Source organism: Meles meles, chromosome 10, assembly GCF_922984935.1.
Source record: "Meles meles chromosome 10, mMelMel3.1 paternal haplotype, whole genome shotgun sequence".
NCBI lineage: Eukaryota > Metazoa > Chordata > Mammalia > Carnivora > Mustelidae > Meles > Meles meles.
In genome coordinates, this window is record NC_060075.1 from 47,350,343 (window position 1) to 47,373,478 (window position 23,136).

The 23,136-nt window shown below is 48.8% G+C and overlaps 2 protein-coding genes across 2 annotated transcripts in view; one reads left to right on the plus strand and one right to left on the minus strand.

The window, feature by feature from the left end:
• Positions 1–9,185, plus strand: part of SCRN1 (secernin 1) — a 60,903-nt gene extending 51,718 nt beyond the window's left edge. Inside the window, exons 7-8 of the mRNA XM_046021131.1 lie at positions 3,647–3,827; positions 6,089–9,185. Of these exons, the coding sequence (XP_045877087.1) occupies positions 3,647–3,827; positions 6,089–6,247 (340 nt within the window). The 3' untranslated portion in view covers positions 6,248–9,185. The remainder of the gene's footprint in view (positions 1–3,646; positions 3,828–6,088) is intronic.
• A 4,206-nt stretch (positions 9,186–13,391) lies between these two features.
• Positions 13,392–23,136, minus strand: part of WIPF3 (WAS/WASL interacting protein family member 3) — an 81,466-nt gene continuing 71,721 nt past the window's right edge. The window contains 2 exon segments of the mRNA XM_046020898.1: positions 13,392–15,666; positions 17,318–17,394. Coding sequence (XP_045876854.1) covers positions 15,643–15,666; positions 17,318–17,394 — 101 coding nt within the window. The 3' untranslated portion in view covers positions 13,392–15,642.

Sequence of the window (23,136 nt, forward strand, 5' to 3'; positions counted from 1 at the left end):
ACCAAGAGGGAGCGAACCCTTAAAAATGTTCCATTTTAAATATTAGAAGGCTCTTTCCCAACCCATTTCTCTAATTGTATCAGGCTGTGTACTTAAGCCTAGGAAACAGAAAATAGAGTACTGAAGGCAAGCACTTTGAGAATTATTTTTTTTTTTAAGATTTTATTTATTTATTAGTCAGAGAGAGAGAGAGAGAGAGCACAGGCAGACAGAGTGGCAGGCAGAGGCAGAGGGCGAAGCAGGCTCCCTGCCGAGCAAGGAGCCCAATGTGGGACTCGATCCCAGGACACTAGGATCATGACCTGAGCCGAAGGCAGCCGCTTAACCAACTGAGCCACCCAGGCGTCCCGCACTTTGAGAATTATGATACACTATAAAATGGTAGGGGATTTCATGGTAATTTTGTTTTCCTTCCAAATGAGAAAACAAATGAAAGGAAAACAGATTTTTTTTACACTGGCTTAGTGCATCTATCATGAGGTTTTGGAAGACAGAAAGGACAAATATGGCAAAGATTCCTCTAGGGGAGCGTGTTTCTTGGCTGTGGCTCCAAGTGTCCCCAAGGCTAACATTCTGCAGACCTCTGAGCCAGACCGTGGAAGCCGTGCTGTGCTTCCTGTCATCAGACCTGAGATTTGTCTCAGGGAGAGCTGATGGTTGTGGTGACGTGGTTTCTTTTGTGCTGCTCATGGCTTCCTTTGCTTCATTGTCCCTTCTGAGGCTGGATTGTCCCTTCAGAGTAGCTCAGCTTTAAACCTCCTCATTGACCAGCTGCTGGGCTGCCCTTTGCCACTGGAAGCACTTTCCCCTTCTGGTCCTATTAGCTTGTGTTCCTGTCACAGCACACCACGGAGGGGCTGAGCGACCAGGGCAAATTCCGGGATTGATGGCTTTTCAGAAACCAAGGACAGAACAGAACTGGCTTTCTGGACCCCCCTCAGCTGTGTCCCACATCAGAGCCTTCCCTGGGACACACTGGGAGAGCTCCAAAGTGTGACAAATGGTGCCCTGCCCTGTCTGGGTGGCCTGGGAGGGGTGCTGCCTTATGACCCCGGGGACAGTTTCAGCCACTGGCTGGACATGTGACCTTGGTCAAGTCCTTTACTTTCTGGGCCGTTAATGAACATAGATTCGACCAAGTGGCATTTGAGAAGCTACCATTTGAGATTGAAGTGTGGGAAAGTGCCAGAGGTTCTCTTCACCTATTTGGAAGTTTAGTGTGATTTTCTCTAAGGCTTGGCAAGAAATCAAAAGGTTTGGGGACCACTGAGTTATCCACATTCTGCTTTTTTTGGATATGTAGCCACAAATATTCAAGCCTGAGTTATAATTCCAATATTCTGACTTAAATACATATTAGTACTATTGCAGTTTGTCATCAGCAGTAATTCTTATCCAATCTCACCCACGGGGTCACTGTGCCAGAGTGGCCCTCAAATGCATAGTCAAGTCAAGCCTTGCCAGAGGCCGAGCCTGGTGCCAGCCCTATTGCCCAGCATTAGCCTGTGGAGGTCATGGCTCTGACCCTTCCTGGCCAGCGACCCTGGGGCTGAGTGGATGTGCACTGCACAGGCTTCGGGCTGTGTGGCGGGAGCCCAGACCCCGTCTCCTATACAGACAAGACCCTGCCCACCCAGGAGGCTGCAGCTGAACGTCTGTTGGAGGACAGTGTGCTGCACACGGACTTTTCAGGAGCCCCGCTTGCTCTTAGCCCTGAAGGGTGCGGTGTATGCCTTCCGTGAGTAGGAGGGTCGGACCCATGTACGTTCAAGAGGCTGGAGGAGGTGCCCATTGGTGGTTTGCCAGCCCTCTGTGCAGGGTAGCCCCACTGTGTCCTGGACAGGGCAGCTCCTGGGGCAGCCTTGGCCCAGTGGAAGTAGGCCGGCCCATGTGCCCTGTGCGTCCCAGAAGGGGCTGAGGATAGATCTAGTCTCCTGTAAATGTTCACATTCCCTGCAGACAGCAGGGTGCCTGGCACCCATCCCTAATCAGCACCATCCACTCTTCCAGCTGGGAGCATGAAGGTCTCACTGCTTTTAATTCTCACATTAACTTAGCCAGAGCCCAGTCTTGCAGAGTGACTTCTGGCTCTTTCTTCCTCTCCTGAGCCTCCTTCCCTTGGTAACCTCAGGGAACCATCTAAGAGGTCAGTTCTCATTACAGATTTTCCCCACTGTCTGCAAGTTCACTTTACCCTACTTCACTTTTGTGAAAGATGGACGTTAGTATGGTACCTGTTTTCACTACACACAAGAAATCCCAAGAGGATTTGCTTTTACAAAACGGTAATTGCTTTTTCGCCTTATGTTGTTTTGGCTTACGAGAGCTTTCTGAGGAACGTTCTCCCTTCAGGAATGTTCTGCCTTTGAACAGCTGGGGAAACCTAGCTGGGCTCCTCAGACCTGGTGTGTCAGGAGTCCCCCAGGGACCTTGTTCACATGCAGGTTCTGATTGGACACGATGGGGGTGGGGCTGCAGGGGGCTGCTGATGCCTCCTGTCTAAGGACACAATTTGGGTAGCCAAGGTCATAGTTTCCGGTTCTTTTCCGATCGTGACACACCTGGAAATGTTTGTGGGGCACACTGGCAAGGTGTGCTGTGGCCACCTCAGGCCCAGCCACCTCAGGGCCAGGGGTCAATGTCCCAGCTCACTGCTCCCCCACCTGAGGCATGGAATGGCTGAGGGGCACCAGCTGAGAGGAGAGAAAAGAACCCAAATCTGATCAGTACGCGTGGGGGTCTGGGTGTGGTCTTCTCTGTCTTCTTGTTATTCCAGGTGCTGCCCATGTGCGGCTACATGCGAGCCACCCTTGGGGTCCAGGAGCACTGTTGTTGTTCAGCGCTGTTTTCTCTGGGTGCAGAGAGAGGAGAAGGCTCTCTCCCTATGTTACACTCACATGTGGTCTCCACGCTCCCTGTTGGCTTGGGATCCCAGGATGCAGTTTTTTAGAAACGTGGCTCTTTTGGGGTGTGTGTGTGGGGGGGGTGGACATGTGCTCAGGCATGCACAGATACATGTGCATGCACGTGCGTGTGCTCACACACACAGCCATTTTCCCTGAGGTGCACCATCATCGTGGCAGAGAGCTGAAGGAGTTCTTGCATCAGTCACCTCCTATGCCCAGAGCTCCTCTTTCACACAACTGGGCTTCTGTTTCTCTGTAGTGTGTCCTCTCCGGGGACTCTGGGAACCTTTGTGTCATCTGCAAATAGGTAGAACCTTAAGAAAAATTAAAAAAGAGATGGGTTCTCAGACCCTTCCTTTCCAGGAGGCCACTTTCAGCAGCTGTGGTAGAGAAAGGCAGACCGCGCCCAGTGCCAACAGATGGCCCATGGCACCCTTTCCTCTGGACACTATGTGTCTGTTTGCCTTGCTTTACATAACTAAAAGGGGCCTCTCAAATGGTTTTCCCAGAACAAAGCAAGTCTGTTTTGATGTCTCCTTGCTGTTAATAGGAGAATTTACAGCTGGTAAATGACAGTTTTACTAAAATATTTACTAAAATATGCAGTGGTGTCTCTGTCTTGGCACCCACCCACCACCCACCATGAGCTGGCTCAGGCAGTGTTTGCTGAGCGGAAGGACAGTCTGGTGTCCTCAAGCCTCAAGCTCAGTTTGGCTGAAGCTCCTCTCCTTTCTCTCCAGGTCCATATTCAAGCCTTTCATCTTTGTTGATGATGTGAAACTTGTCCCCAAAACACAGTCTCCTTGTTTTGGGGACAACGACCCTGCCAAAAAGGAGCCTCGGTTCCTGGAGAAGCCAGACCGTCGGCATGAGCTGTACAAGGCCCACGAGTGGGCACGTGCTGTCATCGAAAGTGATCAGGTGAGCCTGGGGCCACGCCCACACGGGGGGCGTGGTCTGCAAGAGGGGAGACAGGGGAGCGGTTATGGAACTCATCCCTTTCCTCCTCGCCAGCTTGCCTTCTTTCAGAAATCCAGGAGCCCAGGGCCCTTCCTAGAAGGCTGCTGTTAATTTTTCCAGCCAGTCTCTTGAATCCAAATGAAACAAAGCCTTTACTTCTGATGTTGTTCCAGAACTCAGTGGGCTTGGAATATCCCTCTTTCATTTGCTGTTTACCTAGGAGTAACAGAAATATGTGGTTCTAGTAGGCATAACTGCTTTTCTGCTGTCTAAAAATCTTTGTATACTTTTGGGGGTACAGAGTTGTACAAGATGGCAAAACTTTATTTAAGGGTAGAGTCATATGTTGTTAAAAAAAAAAAAGTAACTCTGAAAAACTTCTGGAAATGGATGGTGGTCATGGGTGTTCAACAGTGCAAATGTCCTTATGCCACTGACCTTGTATACATAAACATGGCTAAAACAGAAAATTTTAGGTTATGTATATTTTACTATAATTTTAAAAAGTTTTTTTTAAAGATTTTATTTATTTATTTGACAGATGGAGATTACAAGTAGGCAGAAAGGCAGGCAGAGAGAGGGGGGGAAAGCAGACTCCCTGCTGAGCAGAGAGCCCGATGCAGGGATCGATCCCAGGACCCTGAGATCATGACCTGAGCTGAAGGCAGAGGCTTAACCCATTGAGCCACCCAGGCGCCCCTAATTTTAAAAAGTTTTAAAAAAGGATTCCCAAATTCCGAGTTTTTAAAAAAAAGTTATTCTTCATTGTGCAGCTTCCCATGCCCATCCCGGCCCAAGCTTTGGTAAATGAGGTCACAAGACATCAATTCAAATAAGACACACACTCTGTATTTGCCCACGACAGCCATTAGTGACAGATCATGTATAAAACCCAAGCCTCTGTTTTGCTGAAGGGAAGGAGAAGGAACATGGTCATTAAATGCCCACTGGCCTCCCACGCATGTATTTAACAACTTAGAACAGGTCCAGATTGTCCTGAAGAAAGGGACTCCTTGTAGACAAAGGGTGCCTGCATTTGTGTGGACTGGTTGAGCTTATTTTCTCATTCCTAGCTTGGTGGACTCTGTGAAAAGCATGGAAAGAAGGGTAACATCTACAGTAAATCTAAGGGAATCCAGAAAGAATCTCAGAGAAGGGCAGCCTTGCTACTCCTAGAATTTGCTTTTCTGTGCCACAGAAACAACCATTTGGATGTGTCAAAGTCACGGTGTTTTCACATCTGCCTTCCCTGCCAAACGTGTCCCTGGGAGCATGAGCGCGGCCATCACACTGCGCTGGGTTTTGCTCAGGGCGGTCCATCTCGCTTCCCGACTGTGCATGTTTTCTAGGTGGAGGACAGCAAGCCCCAAATAAAAATGCCACTTGGTGCATGGTTTTGTGGATATTTGGCAACTGGAAGGCAGAGGGAGAAAGGGCTGTGTGTTCGAGCTATTCTGCGCAAAATGTCAAAGAGTTGAGACCGATGAGGTTGGGTGGGCTTTGACATTGAGAAGTGACCCCTGGTTTGTGTCAAAGCCTTGTTAGGAAGTGGTGGATGGGTGGTGACAGCAGCTTCTCCATTCTGGGACAAATTGGGCCCATGAAAGCTTTTCACGGTCATCCGCCGTGAGTGAGTGGAAGAAGAGATCTCCCCACCTCAGAATGAAAGTAAGTTGGGATGTGTGGAACATGTTTGTTTGCTGATCCATTTATTCATTCTACAAACAGCTCTTGGGAATGTCTACTGTGTCCCAGGCAGGGGAGCATAGTGATGAGCTCAGTTCTCACTCCCAGGAGATCGTGGGCTAATGGGGCATGCAGGCAAATCGACAGACCCTAACAAGACAGGAAAAGAACAGCCATGGCTGAGTAAAGGCATTGACAAAGATCCAAGAAAGATTCAGAGAGGCCTGCAGATGGGTACAAGCTGACCAAGTGCTGAGGAAGAGCAGAGTGGAGTGTCATGGGTTGGAAGAGCACAGTTGATTCAGTCTGGCTAAAGGGAAGGGAGACATGGGGGCCATGGCAGGAGGGAGGCAAGCGAGAACCATGTATTTATAAACGGCCTGCTTGGGATGCCAAGCAGAGAAGTACCATAGCCACCCTGGCATTCTAGAATGGTCCCTGTAGCAGTTGTGGGAAAACATTGAATGGGGCAGGTGGGCCTCTGGGAGGCTTTCTTGTCCACTCTAGTGACCTGCGCTGTTTCCATCCTTCCTCAGGAGCAAGGTCGCCAGCTGAGAAAGACCATGCTGGAACTAGAGAAGCAAGGCCTGGAGGCCATGGAAGAAATCCTGACCAGCTCTGACCCCCTGGACCCCACCGAAGTGGGGGATCTTTTCTATGACTGTGTTGATACGGAGATTAAGTTCTTTAAGTGAAGTAAGCATTCCCTCTCCCCTTCTTATTTAAACGTCCCCACCTTACTAAATTACCAGCAAAACAAACCACTCTCCTGTGTGAGTAAAATGAGAAAGTTCAGATGTGTTAAAGTCACACTCTTGTGTTCCGCCCTGAAGCTCAGCAGTGACCCCTTCTCCTACCACGTAGCTTCCCTTCTTTTGCAATGTAACGCGTCTCCATTTGCCTGTCGTTCGACTGTATGACTACTCGTGGACTTCCAGCCGCTCTCGTTGCAGCTCAGTGACAGTGGACACATTAGCCTTCTCCTGGAGGACGAGGGTTCATCGGGCCTTGGGAGGGGGCTGCACAGCGCTAAGTGTGCAGGAAAAGCAAAATCTTTTGAAGTCTTTTTCTTCCTTTCAGTACTGGTTTCTTCCAGGTTGACAGAAGGCACAGGGCTCTTCTGTGTGTGCTTGAGGGAGAAGCTTCTAGGCTTCCCTTCACATGAGTTCATGCCTGTCATGCAGAGTGTCCCCACATGTGTCTGCTGAGGGACCAAACCACTGGGGAGGAACAAAGGGAGCCCTTCTGTGGTCCCAGCTCATCCCGATTCCCGGGATTGTACTAGAGTCTCTACACCGTGCTTGTGTGCGGGGCACCCGCAGACGGCCCGGTGTGTGGGACAGCTGGTTAGCGGAGTCAGGAGTGCCCACGGAGAGACTCGGAGGCAGCCGCATGGTGGCATACCCCGCATCACCACGTGGCTCTCCCCAGAGGCCTGCGGCTCTCCCTGCCCAGCGGCGTGCCCACCCCCCTTGGATGTGGCTTTAGGTAGCAATGATTTCGGGCCCGAGGATGGCCGTCTACTTCAGGATTAATTCAGTGGCCCCATGGCATAGTTCCACCCCACAAAGCTGTGGATTTCCCCAGCTGGCGAGGGAAAGAAAAGGAGAAACTCTTGACTGTCTAGATTTCAGTTAAAGTAGCTGGAATCTGAGCAGTGATCGACATTATCTCCGCAGAGACTTGAATTAAACTGATTTGTTTCCAACGTTGCGTTCACGCGGAGGATTTGAGCATAGAAGAAGAGCGTGTGAGGAGGACCAGATGGGCTCCGCATTGGGAAGACAGAGGGCAAGGAGGTGACAGATGGTTGCAGAAGCATTTCGCCACGGGGTAGCGATCCAACCCCCAGCCTTCTTGCCCAGCTCGCTCTGGCCCACAAAGCCACATAGAATGCAGCTGGCTCTCTCCGGCCCTTCCCGCTAGTCCTAGCAGCTGCTCTTGGAAGGTAGCTGAAGTGGGCAGGTGCGGGGTTGGGGGGACTTCGCTCTGGCCATCGATACTCTCGAGCGCTGTGCGATGCTTGGGGGGCAGAGGGTGATGGATAGATGGGGAAGCAGGTGTAGCCGCTAGTGGAAGGACAGCAGTTCCTTTACTCCGTCCTCCCCCATGCCAGTGGGGCCCATTCACGCTTAGTCACTGGTAGGAGTTGGCAAGTGGAAATACTGAGAGTGTTTGTACTCTTCGAAGTGACCTAGGGTCAGTGACTCTGCGCTGACCACGGTGCATGGCAGGCTGTGTGGGCTGGAAGGGACGTGGTCCCACACACAGATGTGGGCACAGAGGGCCACGGGTCTTATCAGAACCCATCTTAGGCTACCAACTTCCCTTGAAGAGTGTGGGTGTCAGAGCGCCACGAGCTTTTGGTCCAGCGGTTTTGTGAATTCTGATTGTAAAATCATAAACAATGAGTGGTAGGAGGTGGGGAGGGTGTTTGGGCTGAGAGAGTTAACACAGCCGTTCGTGGTGGCTTGTGGTAGCTGAAGCTCATCCGGGGCTTTCCCTGTCGATGAATGCAGGGTCTCCTCTTAGAGGGAGCGGCCACCCTCGGTGCATCTGTTTACGGATGCTAAGGCAGGGGAGGGTGAGGCTTGGCGGCGGAGGAAGGGTGACAGAGGTACCTTGCCTCTCCTAAGTCCCCCTGCTTAGTGGCTATTTAAGAAAAGCCACCGTAAAATTTCACCACATGGTTTCACCTCCACCTGTTATAGAAACACTTTATCAGATCAGAGATACCCACCGTGATTCAGGGTTTTACTAAAAGAAGTCTAGTGAGACTGCATTACACAGACGCCTGCTTCCATTATTACGGGCTAAGCAAAGGTCATGGATAACCCATCAAGCCTATGCTGTTCCCTAGCCGCTGTGAAGTGGGAAATACAATGGCTACTTCTGTTAGGGGACATTTGTCCAGCATCTCAAAGAAGGGCCAACCCAAAATGAAAATTGTCTTAGCTAACACTCTATGTCACAATTGTGATGCTCCTGTCTTTCCACCAGGGGGCGTGGCAGCCCGCCATGGCACAGCCTGGCAGAAGTCAAATGGGGCTGGGATGCTTCTCTCTGGCACTGAGGGGATCTGTGTACGGTCAAACCCCCAATAATAGTGGATGAATTTTTGTGCCTTGGGGGTTGTGGGGAAAGACAAGAAGAGAGTAAGGAGTCTGCTGATGCGCCTGGACTCACTTTTCGGGACTTTTATCTACTTATGTCAACTGCTTAAAATATGTTGTTGGATTTTGGGTGGGCTGTTGGTGAGATGTTTCTTTTGAAATGCTCCCAACAGACTCTGCTTTTGAAAAATGCTTATCACTATGTGGATGATTTCTTGACCAGGGATTGCTTTTCTAAAGGCAGTGTGGGGAAATGAATATTCAAGATGAACTATGAAAGCAATGTTTAAAGGTCAGTGTGTAAATAGCTTCCTGAAATACCATTTGTGTATCCATTAAGACTTGGATGGGGGAGCTGTGCATGCTTTGTGCAGAAAGAAGACATGGCCACGGTGGAATTTTTCGTCTATTCCCATGCCCCATAACCGAACATAAGCTATTTCGTCTTGTCTAGTAGATGGGATTTACCATAGATGAAGACACCCCTTATCCCCTCGGGGGGAAAGAGGCTACAGTAAAAGTAAATTAGCAAAGCAGAATAGTACTCTTAATTCTTGGGAGGTTGGTTTGGAATTCTAGGTAGAATTCTAGGTAGAATAAGGATGTACTTGAAATTACGGTGATTCCTTAGTGCCCAGTAACATAAGACACAGTGTTACCATTAAGAAGAGTCTTTCTTACAAGCTAACAGAGCAGGTATATGCATATTAGATATTAGCAGTGAAGTTCCTTCACTACTGGCTGAATCATTAGGTATAAAAAATAATTACCAACCAGGCAAACCACTTTGCTCCCCAACTTACATCATCCTGCATTGGTACAGGTGTTACACCACCCTGGCTGGCCCAGCAGGGAAACCAGGTGGGACCAATGTGCCTGCTAGGACACCACAACCTGCATTCTCAGCTAAAGAACAGCCAGGTCATTTGTAAGGGAGGTCTTCAGCTGAGCTCTCAGCTTTAGGAAGGAAGCACATGGAAGAAGGAGGGAGGAGAGACCCCCCCCCCCATGACTATCTTGTATGAAGGGGGAGGAGTGGCAGGTCACATGCACATGCTATCCCAGCACCACCCTGTGTGTCCCCGTGGCTGTGACGTTTCATCCTGCACAGTCCCAAGTCCCAGCTCTCCTCCTAAGGCTTGTGTCAAGTGTGCTTTATCAGACTGACTTCAAACATTCCGAAATGTCACATGCAGATTTCTCATGGGAATGATTATGTACATGTTTGCAGTCATGTTGTGAGAAGTTAAATGTGTGAGCTGGAAAATGCTATTGGTAGGGAATAATAAAAAAGAAAAATCTTTGTGTTTCCTGCAGTGGGAACTGACCATGTAGTCTTAACAGCCTTTTGTACAAACACCTATGAACCAGATAACTTCCCTATCCAGTGCTTGCCCTTGGAATTGTCTCTGAATACATCAAGCATACAATAAAAAAAAAAAAACACACTCAAATGAATGTCCTTGTGTTTCATGAATAAATGTGGACATCAGTCACAAAATGGAAAATGTACGAAGGGAAATATATTTTTCTGACTGGCATCTTCAGAAAACCCAATCAGCTCAGCGTTTCCAACATGGTGTACCATTCTGTGGATAAGTCACTCTTAAAAATAAATACCAAAGCACAGTGAGACACCACTTCACACCCATCAGGATGGTTACTCTCAAAAAAGCAGAAAATAACCAGTGTCGGCGAGGCTGTGGAGACATTGGAGCCCTTGTGCAGTGTTGGTGGGAGTGGAAAATGGTGCGGCTGATACGGAAAATGGTATGGCCGTACCTCACAAAAGTTGAAAAGATAGAATTAGCATATAACCCAGAAATTCTGCTTCTGAGTAGATGCCCAAAAGAAGCGAAAGCAAGGCCTCAGAGATGTTTGTACACCCCTGTTCATAGCAACATTATTCTCAGTAGCCAAAAGGTGGAAGCAACCCAAGTATCCATTGATGTTATTCTGAGGGAAATAAGCCAGGATCCAGAAGGCAAATATTGTCTGATCCCACTTACATGAGGTCCCAAGAGTAGTTAAGCTCATAGAACCCCGGAAAGTGGAATGGTGGTTGCCAGGGGCTGGGAGAATGGGGAATGAGGAGTTGTTGTCAAGGCAGTAGAGTGTTTCAGTTTTGCAAGCTGATGAAAGAATTCTGGAGCTTGGTTGCACAATCACGTGACGGTACATAACAACACTGAACATGGTCACGATGGTGAATTTATGTCACGCATCTTATACCACAATTAAACGGAAACCACACTAGAAACGGAAGTCCCGATTGCCAGAACATCGGCGCCATCTATGCCAAGCGTCTTTATGGGAAAGCCAAGGCACTGCCACTAACTAACTTCACTGAAAAGAAAGGCTAGCTGTTCCCACTCCCACGACCTAGGAGTGCCACACTGCTTCCATGGTTCAGTCTTCACGGTGACAGGCAAAAGGCAACTGAGTATCTTGTTCATGAAGATAGGACTTTGTCCTTGGTACAAGTGACTCACGTCAAGGTCAGAGGAGACGACCGCCCCATTTACATGACCAGGAACCGCTAGCTCTTGAAACCTTATTTCCAACTCTTTTTTCAGAAACATAACATTCTCCCACAAAAGCTCCACAGGGACCACGCGTTCGTTTGCTAGGGCTGCTGTCATCAAATACCACAGAGTGCTTGGCTCAAACCCCAGGGATGGATCGTCTCACAGTTCTGGAGGCGAGAAGTCCAAAAACAAGGTGTCCGCGAGGTTGGGTCCCTCTGAGGGCTGTGGGGGAGGATCTGTCATACGCCTCCCCACCAGCTCCTGGTGGTTTGCCGGCCTGCAGCTTCCCCGCCATCTCTGTCTTCATCTTCCCATAGTGTCACTGCGTCTGTGTCCCAATCTCCCTTCTTACAAGGACACCAGGCAGACGGGATTAGGGCCCACCCCACTGCGTATGGCCTCCCCTTAACCAATTACATCTTCAACAACTTTATTCCCAAAGAAAGTTACACTCTGAGATGTGGGGTTAGGACTTCCACATACGAGTTTTTGGAAGACATAATTCAACCCGTAACAGCAGCTTTGCGAAGGATGTGCAAATCTCTGAGGCCTGGTGTGAGAATTTGGAACTCACTCCTGCAAGTCACAGGTGCAGCCCTGCTCACGGAGCTGCTACCCTCACCGTGTAGCTGCCACATTTGCCCCATGTCGCTCCATCAGCAGTTCCTAAAAGTATGGCTCCTTCACCTCCGTAGTCCATGCTTGGACCTTCACCATCCCCTTCGTGGATTATCTTGGGCCACTGCTTTTCTTCTCCACTCAGAATGGCCCTTTTGGTAGGGAAAGAGCTGCTTCTCCCTACCTCTGCTAATAAGAGCGGCAGATAAAACAAGTCAGGTCCTTCACTCATCAGGAGGCAGTGTGTGGCAGCGAACTTTGAAATTAGTTTCTAGATGAGACTTATTTCTGGAACGTCTGTGAATTTTAATTACTGTTCTCGCCTTGCTATCCAGCAGCAGAGCCAGCGGGGGGCGCTCTGAGCCTCTCTGTAACAGTGGAAGTGGAATGCCCGGGTACAGCCAGGGTGAGCTGTCTGGGACTCAGCTGAAACGAGCAAACTTGTACCCTAGAGTGCGGGGCGCGCTCATCCCTGCATCTGTTGGGACCCAAGAGTGAAGGGCTGCTTTAGGTCTTACGTCACTGCTTCTTTACCACTACCTGCTTAGGTCCATATTTGTGTCCCTGTTTTACACATGAGGAAACTGAGGCACACACTGGTTATGTCATTTACATCCCCAAACTTGTAAGAGGCCAAATAGATCTATGTCTGACTCTAAGCCAGCTTACCTAGCAGGTGAACCTCATCTCCCCTGCACCACATACCAAAGAGGCCACCTGAAAATACTAGAATGGAGATGGAGGATACTGCCTCATACAGATGTTCTGAGGGGTTTGCTAAGTTGGGGCAGGTGCTCAGTGCACTTTAGATCAAAAGCTGTTCCATTTTAACACAAATTAGAGGCATTCTATAAGCAATACTCTGCCTGTTTTCTATGAATAAAACAATAGAGTGTTACCTTTTTTTTTTTTTAAGAAAATGCATTTCAGACATATTTTCCCTTGGATTTCCCTCAATACCCATCAGTTCAGTTTAGCTACAAAAACTAGGAATATATTATTCTTTTTTAAGATTTATTTATTTGAGAGAGTAGAGAGAGCAGGAGCAGGGGGAGGAGAGGGAGAAGGTGAAGCAGATTCCCCACTGAGCAGAGAGCCCAATGTGGGGCTCAAACCCTGGGATCATGACCTGAGTGGAAGGCAGATGCCTAACCACCTGAGCCACTCGGGGCCCCAGAACTAGAAAACATTATATAGGTTAGTTAGAAATGTCAGCTCAGAAAAGGCAGGCCTCGTTTCAAACACAGTGTGTCACAGCCAGCATTGGGTTCTGTGTGAGTACCCTTCGTGTCCCATCCTTTTTTTTTTTTTTTTTAAAGATTTCATTTTATTTGACAGAGAGAGAGAGAGAGGGAGGGAGGGAGGGGCAGAGGGAGAAGCAGACTCCCTGCTGAGCAGGGAGACTGATAATGGGGCTCCATCCCAGGACCCTGGGATCATGACCCGAGCCGAAAACAGACACTTAACCAAGTCACCCAGGTGCCCCCCGTCCCATCCTTCTTAGAAGCCCTTCTAACCCTGAAAAATGGTTGGCTTAGGTCAGTACTCGTGACCCTCGATGGGTTTTAACAAGGACACGGGCAGAAGCATTTCCACTTATTAAAGTTTATTAGATACAAAGAAATGAGTCTGCAGGGGGCACATCAATAAATATAAAATACATATGAAACACGGGGGGCCACAAACGACAGGGTCAATGAGAACACTGGAGAGTGGCAAGAGCTCTGGAACTCGTTGGCTCTGCGCGAGTTTATGGTCACGGGGCTTGAGGTCTGTCCTGCCAGCGGCAGGCACCACACGCACTGAATTCAGTGACAGGTCTTGAGGAGAGATGGGAGGCCAGATTCCCGAGATTTCTCCCTAGCTGCAATTTCTGGTTTCTGCCCCTCTCTTCCCTCTGTCCTTGATAGGTTTTGTTTTTAACTTCTATCCCAGGGGTGTGGAACGTGAATGCATAAACACCTCATCGGGGCAGCCAGTCTCCTCTGAAGGTGGACTTGCCTTTGTCTTGGGCCTTCTTCATCATGATAATTAAAACCCTTGTAATTATTTTCCTACAGCTGGGAGGGAGATGGAGCGGATCCTGTTATAATAAAGAAATCCTGACCTTTTGGAAACCTTCCAGAACCAATAAAACCAATCAGCTATGCCCAGAGCTGCTGACCTGCAAAAGCTTCTTTTCCAATTGAGTTAGCAGTGACAATTTGGCATGACTGATTCCCCAGAGAAGGGCACTTGACCTTGCTCATCTGTTCCTCTCTGGAATGAGAAAGCACAACAATGCAGGATCCCATCTTAGTCTTTAGACAACAGCTAAGTGTACGCAGTCACATTTGTCCAAACCCTCCTAACCGGCTACCTGTTCTGGATGGCTTGGTCTGGGCACGGTGTCCTTCAGGTCTCTGAGCACATGAGTGGGTTGTTCCAAAGGACACTTGTTTTTCCACTGCTCTTTCCGCACCCGCCCCCTTTTCCTTTAATCTGCACCTATTTTGAGCACAGACCTGGGGTCAGTCTGTTTCCTTCTGTTTTCTCTCCTTCCTCTCTTAACAGCTTCCCCTCCAAGGACGGGGAGCATTCGGGGTCAGGTGCAAGCAAACACACACTTCCATTTCCTTGCCAGCTCCAGAAAATGGTGTGAGAACAGCAGGCAGAGCCCTTCCTGACCAGTTCCATATTCATGGGTGGCGGGGCTTGGGCACTTCTCCCCGTCAGAGAAGTGTGCCCCCCACAGGGCAGGGGGAGCTCTCAGACCCATCAGGCCCTCTTTAGTTGGGAAGGGACCTGCGTTTGCCTGGTGGGGGCTGCCACGGTTCCTAAGCACAGGAGTGAGGCACCAGGTCGGTGAGGCAGATACTTGGCCAACAGGCTTCTGTCTACACTTCCCCATGTCCTAGTTTCCGTGAAAATCCCACTCTTGGGGAGGAAAAAAAAAAAAACATCTCTGAGAATACATAATTGACTATAATAATGAGTTACATAGGTTTCTAACTCGCAGGAAAAAAATACCTAAATCTCATGAATCTCGCCTTACCCAGGAAGCCAGGAAGGAGTTGGGAACTTAGGCGGGACAGGAGGAAAGCCAGGGGCACCTGGGCACCGGGGGCACTGTAAACAGGAAGGGCATTGGCTACTTGTAGGAGCTTTCCATTACAAAAGGGCCCTGTGCTTGGCATGGGAGGGGCCAAGCCCACTCTTGCCTTTCTTTTGGGTCATATTTACATGAGGCAGAAAAAAAAAAAATCCCTGTACTGTAAAATGGAAGCGAGACGGCATCTCGTTCACCGGAGGCTGTGTGGCCTTATCTGGGCATGGGGACACACTGCTCTCTCTGAGCTGCAGCGTTTATAAGGCATTACTGGGTTTGATTTTGCAGTGTGTGTGTGAGGAGAATATAGAATCATGCCGGTAAGAAGCCGCTGTGGGGACTATGACTTTGGGACTATTTGCAAACGAGGGAATCTTCTAAAAATGGTTCAGAATCTAGAAGGGCCAGCCCACACGCATTATTTACAGTCATGGAATGGACACCATGGGGCGGGGACAGGGCGCTATTGGTATGACGCATGAATGCCAAGATGCATCCTCGGAAAATGGAGAAACATAATATGGGTGTGGTTTTTAAAATTATGCAAATAAGAGTCAGCTGTCATACTGATTTAAAGCCTGTGCAAACCACGTATTTACAATAAATAAATGCTCCACTCAGAGCTTGCATGTGAAATGAATTGCAACTTAAGTATGGCGAGGCCAGACACGTTCTCCTGGGGAAGCCCATCTGGCGATGTGGACCCCCAGGCGGCTCATAGGACATTGGCTTCATCAGTCTTCTCACCGGAGTGTCTTTAGTGATAACTGTGGAAAGACAAGAACATTACCAGGGGCGTCTAGAAGACTCCACACACACACACACACACACATGCACACGTACCCCTGGGGCGGGGCACCACAGCCTTCCTGCGTTCATACGAGGCTGCCAGGGTCTTAGGGTCCCGTCAGATATAAGGGGCTGATTTTGACCCAGGGGTTTGTGGGTGGAAAAGGGATGAAATGGGACAAAGAGTTGATGGCGTCTCAAGACCTACTGCCATCTTGGAAACAGACATAAGCATGTGACAGAAACTCAAGAAAAACTAAGAACTTGCTGGAGATCCCAGACAAGGCAAAGGTAAAGACAAAGGGCCCCAGGCCTTCAGATTTCCAGCCCAGGACTCCCACCCATGCACAGATCACTTGGGTCTCTCCGCCGTAAAAGAAGAGTGCCCTCTGCGGGGGGGGGGGGGGGGGCAGTTTACGATGTCTAGAACCCTGTGAGCTCCCTGGGTGACTACTATCTCCCAGAGCGGATGCCTGTTAATTCTGTGTATAGTCTCCCTGTTTTCTTTTGCTCTGTGCTTATCTATTTCTCCCTTAACTGCAATCAGCCAGTTTTGAGCCTTCGATCCTCTGAGTGGTTATCACAATTCTTAGCTCAGCTGTGGTTAGAAGAGGTGGTGCTTGTCCTCCTGCAAGGAACTCATCCCCACGTCCAGGGCCTTGTCCCCTTCTCACATCCCTTGCTGCGCTCTTCCAGGGGGCTGCAGGAGGACCCAGCTGAATGGCAGGCCACCCCCTTTGCCACACAGAACTTTGAAACAGGAGGAGGCCAGGGTACAACTAAGGGCCTTTTTTTTTTCTTAAAGATTTTACTTTTTTTTTTTGATAGAGATCACAAGTAGGCAGAGAGGCAGGGAGAGAGAGGAGGCAGAGAGAGGAGGAAGCAGGCTCCCTGCTGAGTAGAGAGACCAATGCGGGGCTCGATCCCAGGACCCTGGGATCATGACCTGAGTGGAAGGAAGAGGCTTTAACCCACTGAGCCACCCAGGCGCCCCAACTAAGGGCCTTTAAAGATGAGATCCTGTTGTGAGCAGATGTCATCTCTGCCCGGGGTTAGGAGACAGTCCGTCCAAGCTGCCTTGTGTGAGAAGGAGGGCATTTTTTCATTTCATTTCATTTTATCCCACAAGAACCTGTCTAGTTCCCCTCCCAGCTTCGTCTAGCCACCAGGACTTGAATCGTGACTACATCTGGCCAAAGGAAATGATTGTGTTGATGGGAGAAAAACCCCCATGGGGGCCATGAGATACCCTGAATTCCACAGACGAGACAGAGCCCTGAATCATGCTTGGTGCACATCGCAGAGTAGTCTCTGATCCGGCCTCCCCAGCCACTGTGACCAGGGAAGAGGGAGCGCCGAGGGAGTGGGATGACCGCTAAAGAAGGACTACAAAGGGCTTCTGGGTGGCCAGCCTTGCTTCTGGAGGTGGGGGGATTCTGGGGAAGACCCCCTTTCCCTCTTCAGAGTTTGAAACTGTACAAATTTCATTCTAGCTGGAAACAAAGGCATACCAAACGGCTTTCCCTGAGGACAAAAGAATCTGTGCAAAGCACGTAAAGCTTTAGGGAGAAAGCACACTCCCTGAGGAGAACACCTGCTTTTACGTTCAGAGACCTGAGGAGGTGTTACCTGAGAATTTCTGCCTTTGATGTCATCCGAGCTCTGCCCTGTGACCTCCGCGTGCAGCCAGGGACCAGGCGTGCGGCCTGAAAGAAACAGGAAAGATCTCAGCTGTCTATCGGCCCAGGGACCACTGTGTGCTTCGCTGAGAAACTCAGACTCTGCCGGCACTCAGAGCAACAGCAGAGGGACCAAGGGTACCAGGAGCGGGTTAACCTGAAACCTCCTGGCTGCTCCCGGCCTTAGGCTCAGTGTTTCCACCCACTGCTTCCATGGCCCAGCCTGGACGCAAAAGCATCTCATCCAGTCTGCTGGAACAGGTTGTTATAAAGGCCTGTCGCCTACATGCACTTGACAGCTTCTTAGCTCAGAACAAGCCACCATTTCCAGACTCGCTCATTTGTCCAGTACACACTGTGTGCCAAGCGCAGTGCTAGGGTTGGTTAAAAAAGGGAATAAAAGATAATTATATGCTGAATAAATCATACTCTCTTCTAGGAGCTTGAATTCTTTCTTGAGCTCATTCTCTAAAATGTATTTTGCTTAAATATTACACAAGTTATATATAAATATATTCTCAAAATGAAGGGGTCAAAGAATATAGAAGAAAATAGGGAATAAGACACCCGAGCAACCTGAAATGCCTCTTTTTGCCTTATCCCTGTTTCTATCCCAGAGTCCCCACTACTCAAAACTCAAAGTTTATCCCTCCAGATTTTTTTTTCTTTTTGGCATTAACTTATATGCGTGTATATGCATCTATGTGGTTTGGTTGGTCTAGCCCAGTTTTAACTCCTCATTCCCAGCCATTCCAGAACTTTCCCTGTGAGTTCCATGCTAATGGCGTCCCTCGTGGCTCTTTCTCTGCAGCACACAGTACGAGGCTTTTCCGTTTTGCCTCTGTCCCGGCCGGGGAATTAAATAACCACATCCCAAAGCCCTCCAGACAATCCAGGCTGCTATGTTCACACTTACAGAGCAGTGTGAAAAGCAGAACCATTCATCTCAGATCATTTACAATGGTGAAAAGGTGGTGATGCTCTGTATTCCACAAAACTATTTAGGACTCCAGGGCTCACTAACTACATGATGGGTACGAAGTGGCCGTTTGAATGTTTACGAAATAAAATAATTTGGGGAGAAGTCTGAAATCGAGGAGAAAAAAAGCAGACTAGAAACTGTATAAACATGATGACCTCAAATACTTAAAAAGATGGAAATAGTATATTAAAGGGATTCCTCCTGGACTTACTGTTGTTGCTTTTTAAAAATCTCTTAAACATACTTTGTACAGTGAACGTGTAAGTCATCTTAAGAATCTGTTAAGGTAAGATCCAGTTTGAAAAGTGAAGTAGCACATAGAAGGGTCTCTGCAACTTACAAAACATTAATTCAATGGACACTGAAATTTTCATTAAAATACTTTTTAAATCAGTAAGTGCATTTGTTCTAGAATAAAGACATTATTGGGCAAATGACATAAGGAGTGCTAGATTTTTTAGTCGGTTTATTAACTATGTTAAAAGTAAGACACTGGGGAGTCTGGGTGGCTCAAATGGTTAACCGTCTGCCTTCAGCTCAGGTCATGATCCGAGGGGCCTGGGATCGAGTCCCTGATCAGTGGGGAGCCTGCTTCTCCCTCCGTCCATCACCCCACTCGTGCTCTCTCTCTCTGCCAAATTAATAAATAAAATCTTAAAAAAAAAAGTAAAAAGACACTGATATATAGCCCTTGACTTAATTCCATGTGGCAGTATGGCCTTGAAATTACTGCTTTGATGTAAGAAACTCCAGCCTACTACAGAAAAGCCTTCCTCTAGGCCAGGGTTTCTTAACTTGGCTCTCCTGACCTTGTGGGCTGGATAAGTCTTGGTTACGGGGCTGGCTGTGTGCTGCAGCCTGTGGGACAGCATCCCTGGATGCCAGGAGGACCTCTCCCAGCCCCCAGAGCATTTGTAACAACAAAAAATGTCTCCAGCCAGTGCCACGTGTCCCTCGGGGGCAAACCCCTCCCTTTGGAGAACCACTGGGCAATAAGACAGGCTTCTCTGTAGGAAACTGGTGCCTGCTAGTTTTCATAAATACGACTGGAAACAACAGCAGAGATAAAGGAGAACCAATTTCCTCGTAAAACAGGAAGGAAAATTTTGCATCTTGCTAGAAAAGAAACTTCACTGCTGCTAGAAGTGGGTGGCCACGAGTTAGGGTTACTTGGGGTGCTTTTTTTAAAAAATATACTTTTAAAAAGATTTTATTTATTTATTTATTTGACAGACAGAGATCACAAGTAGGCAGAGAGGCAGGCAGAGAGAGAGGAAGGGAAGCAGGCTCCCTGCTGAGCAGAGAGCCCAATGTGGGGCTCGAGCCCACAACCTTGGGATCACGACCTGAGCCAAAGGCAGAGACTTTAACCCACTGAGCCACCCAGGCGCCCCAATATTTTATTTATTTATTTGAGAGAGAGGGAGCACAAGCAGGGGCAGTGGGAGAGGGAGAGGGAGAAGCAGACTCCCCTGCTGAGTAGGGAGCCTGATGCGGGACTTGATCCCAGGACCCTGAGGTCATGACCTGAGCCGAACGAAGGCATCACTTAACTGACTGAGCCACCCAGGTGTCCCGTTTTAATACAAATACTGCCTTTGGGGATTTTTTTTTTTCCGCTCTCAGATGACACTAGGATCGCTAGGATTCAAAAAGGAGAGCTCTAGGGGCGCCTGGGTGGCTCAGTGGGTTAAAGCCTCTGCCTTCGGCTCAGGTCATGATCTCAGCGTCCTGGGATCAAGCCCCGCATGGGGCTCTCTGCTCAGCAGGAAGCCTGCTTCCTCCTCTCTCTCTGCCTGCCTCTCTGCCTACTTGTGATCTCTGTCTGTCAAATAAATAAATAAAATCTTAAAAAAAAAAAAAAGGAGAGCTCTTCTGCTAAAAAGTCCTTTATAAGGGCTGTGTTTTCACAGAAGAGTGTTTCAAGATCACTAAAACACACTCTTTCAAAATTTGGGAACACCAGCTTCGACTAGGAAATAACATTTACCTCCCCACCAGACCCTACGTGCGAAGGCCCTCAGAGCAGCCCGAGTGATCCCAGCTATGGCCTCCCGGCACACGGATGCCTCTGCCCCGGTGCTGAGCACAGCAGCCAGATACGAAAGCCTTCTCTGAACTGTGGGACTTAGAGAAGAAAGTCTGTGCCAGGACTGAAGGTGCAGAGGCCTGAGGGCCAAGCTGGCTTCCAGGTTTATTTTTTCTCATTTGTAAACCAAGCCAGTCTGTGCCTTTATCCAGACACAGAGATACTCCATATCAGAGAAAAAGAAATCCATTCTGTAGCTGACCAACAGGAGGACGGACACTGCAGGACCTGGAGAAGGGCCGGAGAGGATTCCCAGATGTGGCTGGCCGCTCAAGCCGGGTCTGAGAGCCAGCCTTGCAGCGCGACCCCTGTGGCCTAGGGAGGTGGGTTAGAACAGACTGGACTCCGAGGAGAAGCAGATCTGACCACGGTCTCTCCAAGTTAAGGGCTACGTGGCACAGGGTGGAGAGGTAGCAAGGTGGGGTGCACAGAGCACCGAACACGGAGCAGAGAACCTTAGCCCGAGCCCCAGGTTTTTTGAATCTAAATTGAATCTAAATTCAATTAACCAATATATAGTACATCATTAGCGTCCGATGTAGTGTTCAATAATTCATCAGTTGCATGTAACTGCCAGTGCCCAGTGCTCCTCACATCCCATGCCCTCCTTAATGCCCATCACCCTGTTACCCCCCCCCCCCCCCGGAACGTCCCCTTCTGCAGCCCTTGGTTTATTTCCCAGAGTCCAGAGTCTCTCATGGTTTGTCTCGCTCCCTGATTTCTTCCCATACAGTTTTCCCTCCCTTCCCTTATGATCTACACTATTCTTTGTATTTCACATATGAGGGAAACCATATGATAACTGTCTTTCTCTGACTGACTTATTTCACTTAGCGTCATACCCTCCTGAGCTCCAGCTTTGCCACCAGCTGTGACCAGGGGTGGCCATCCGATTTCCGCCCGGGTTGCTTCAGCTATATATGAAAGAATTGGGCTGGACGACCTCAAAGAGCCCTTCCGTTTAACCCTGGGGGCCTCTCACAGTCTGTAACCAAAGGAAATGACAGGTTTCACTGCAAATGATAATTCTAGCATCTGCCAGACCTAGATGTTAGAAGGTGCACATCTGGCCTTTCCTCTCCTCCCCAACTGTCATGTCTTAGTTGAGGCTGGTATGAGCCTTGCTCACCACTCCTTCCAGACCACATCCCGCTTGTACAGAACTCAGCGGGGTCTGTACCACGGGGCCACGTTTCTCCTCCACAAGTACTCAGACCAGGCGCTGGCCGGAGTCTCCCTCCCAATAATTTGGAAATTTTAGAATTTTAAAATTAGTTTTAATGATTATTAAAAGTAATATGTATTTGTTACAGAAAACGTGGACAAAATCGTGAAGGCTGAGGAAAATTAAAATCACCCAGCCTTTTACCATTGAGCTCACTTCAATGGATGTGCTTCTAGCCTCTTTTCTATTTGGTCAACGTCTCTCCCTTTCCCTCTCCATAGAGATTTGCAAAGTCATTTCCTTGGTTAAATTAAATTTCAGGTCTATTTTACGCACTTTTAGTATGCTGGGTGTTTTGCTTTTACTTCTCAAAGTTGTGTTGCATTTTCTCATGTCACTGAACATTCAACAACACTCCTTGGGATGCATGGGATTCTATCCTGTGGCTCTCCTTAATGTATTTAACCCCATTGTTGGAGATCTGTGCTGTTTTCCAGTTTTTTTTTTTTTTATTCTGTAAATGGTTTTGCAATGTATATATGTATGGAGGGTCTCATCAATTTTCTTTTTAGAGAGAGAGCACATGCGTGTGCATGAGCTGGGGGGTGGGCAGAGGCAGAGGGAGAGAAGCCTTCCCAAGCAGGCCTCGTGCAAATCTCAGATCAAAGATCCTGACTTGAACCAAAATCAAGAGCCAGACGCTCAACCGACTGAGCCACCCAGGCACCCCGACTTTCTTGTCTATTAATTCAACAAGTATTTATCAAGTGTCTGTGTGCCTGGCCCCATTCTGGGAGCTGGGGATAGACCCCCAGTGCGTAAAAATTGATTTCATCCCTTCCCTTCTGGGTCTTACACGGTACTGGGGGAAACCGACAGGACACAGGTGAATATATAATATGTCAGGAAGTGATAAATGCTTTGACGGAAGTGAGAAAGCAGAGTGTAGAGAACAGAAGTGATGTGGCAGGAAGGGCTGCTACTCAGTAAAGACCGGTCAGAGAAGAACTTTCTGGTAAAATGCCATCAGACCAAAGACCCACAGGACACAGGGAGTGAGTCTCATGGACATCTGGGCAAAGTGTCCCACAGAAGGAACAGTAAGTGCAAAGAGCCCAGAGCCCAGAGGTGGGAGCGTGTTTGGAATGTTCTACAAGGTGTAGGTGGTCTGTGCTGTTGGGGCAAATGAGGTTTTGTAGGGAGTGGGGCTGGGGGTGTGGGCACTTCAGGTAGGTCTTAGGATGGGGGAGGATTTCTAATTGACAGAGAGCACGACGGGAACTCAGTGGAGGATTTGGAGTAGAGGGTGGTCTGACTGGACTTGGGCTTTAGACGAATCATGGGGCCGCTAGTACGGAGCAGGGACGCCTGTCAGCAGGTTTCCTGCAGCCTCCGGATGGGAAATGACGGCGGTTTCAGCCAGGTGGAGAGCAGCAGAGGAGCTGAGAGGGAGCAGACTGGGGATATATTTCACAGGAGGAGCCCCAAGATTTTTCTGGTAACTTGGATGTGGGAGCAGAAGAGAAAGAAAGA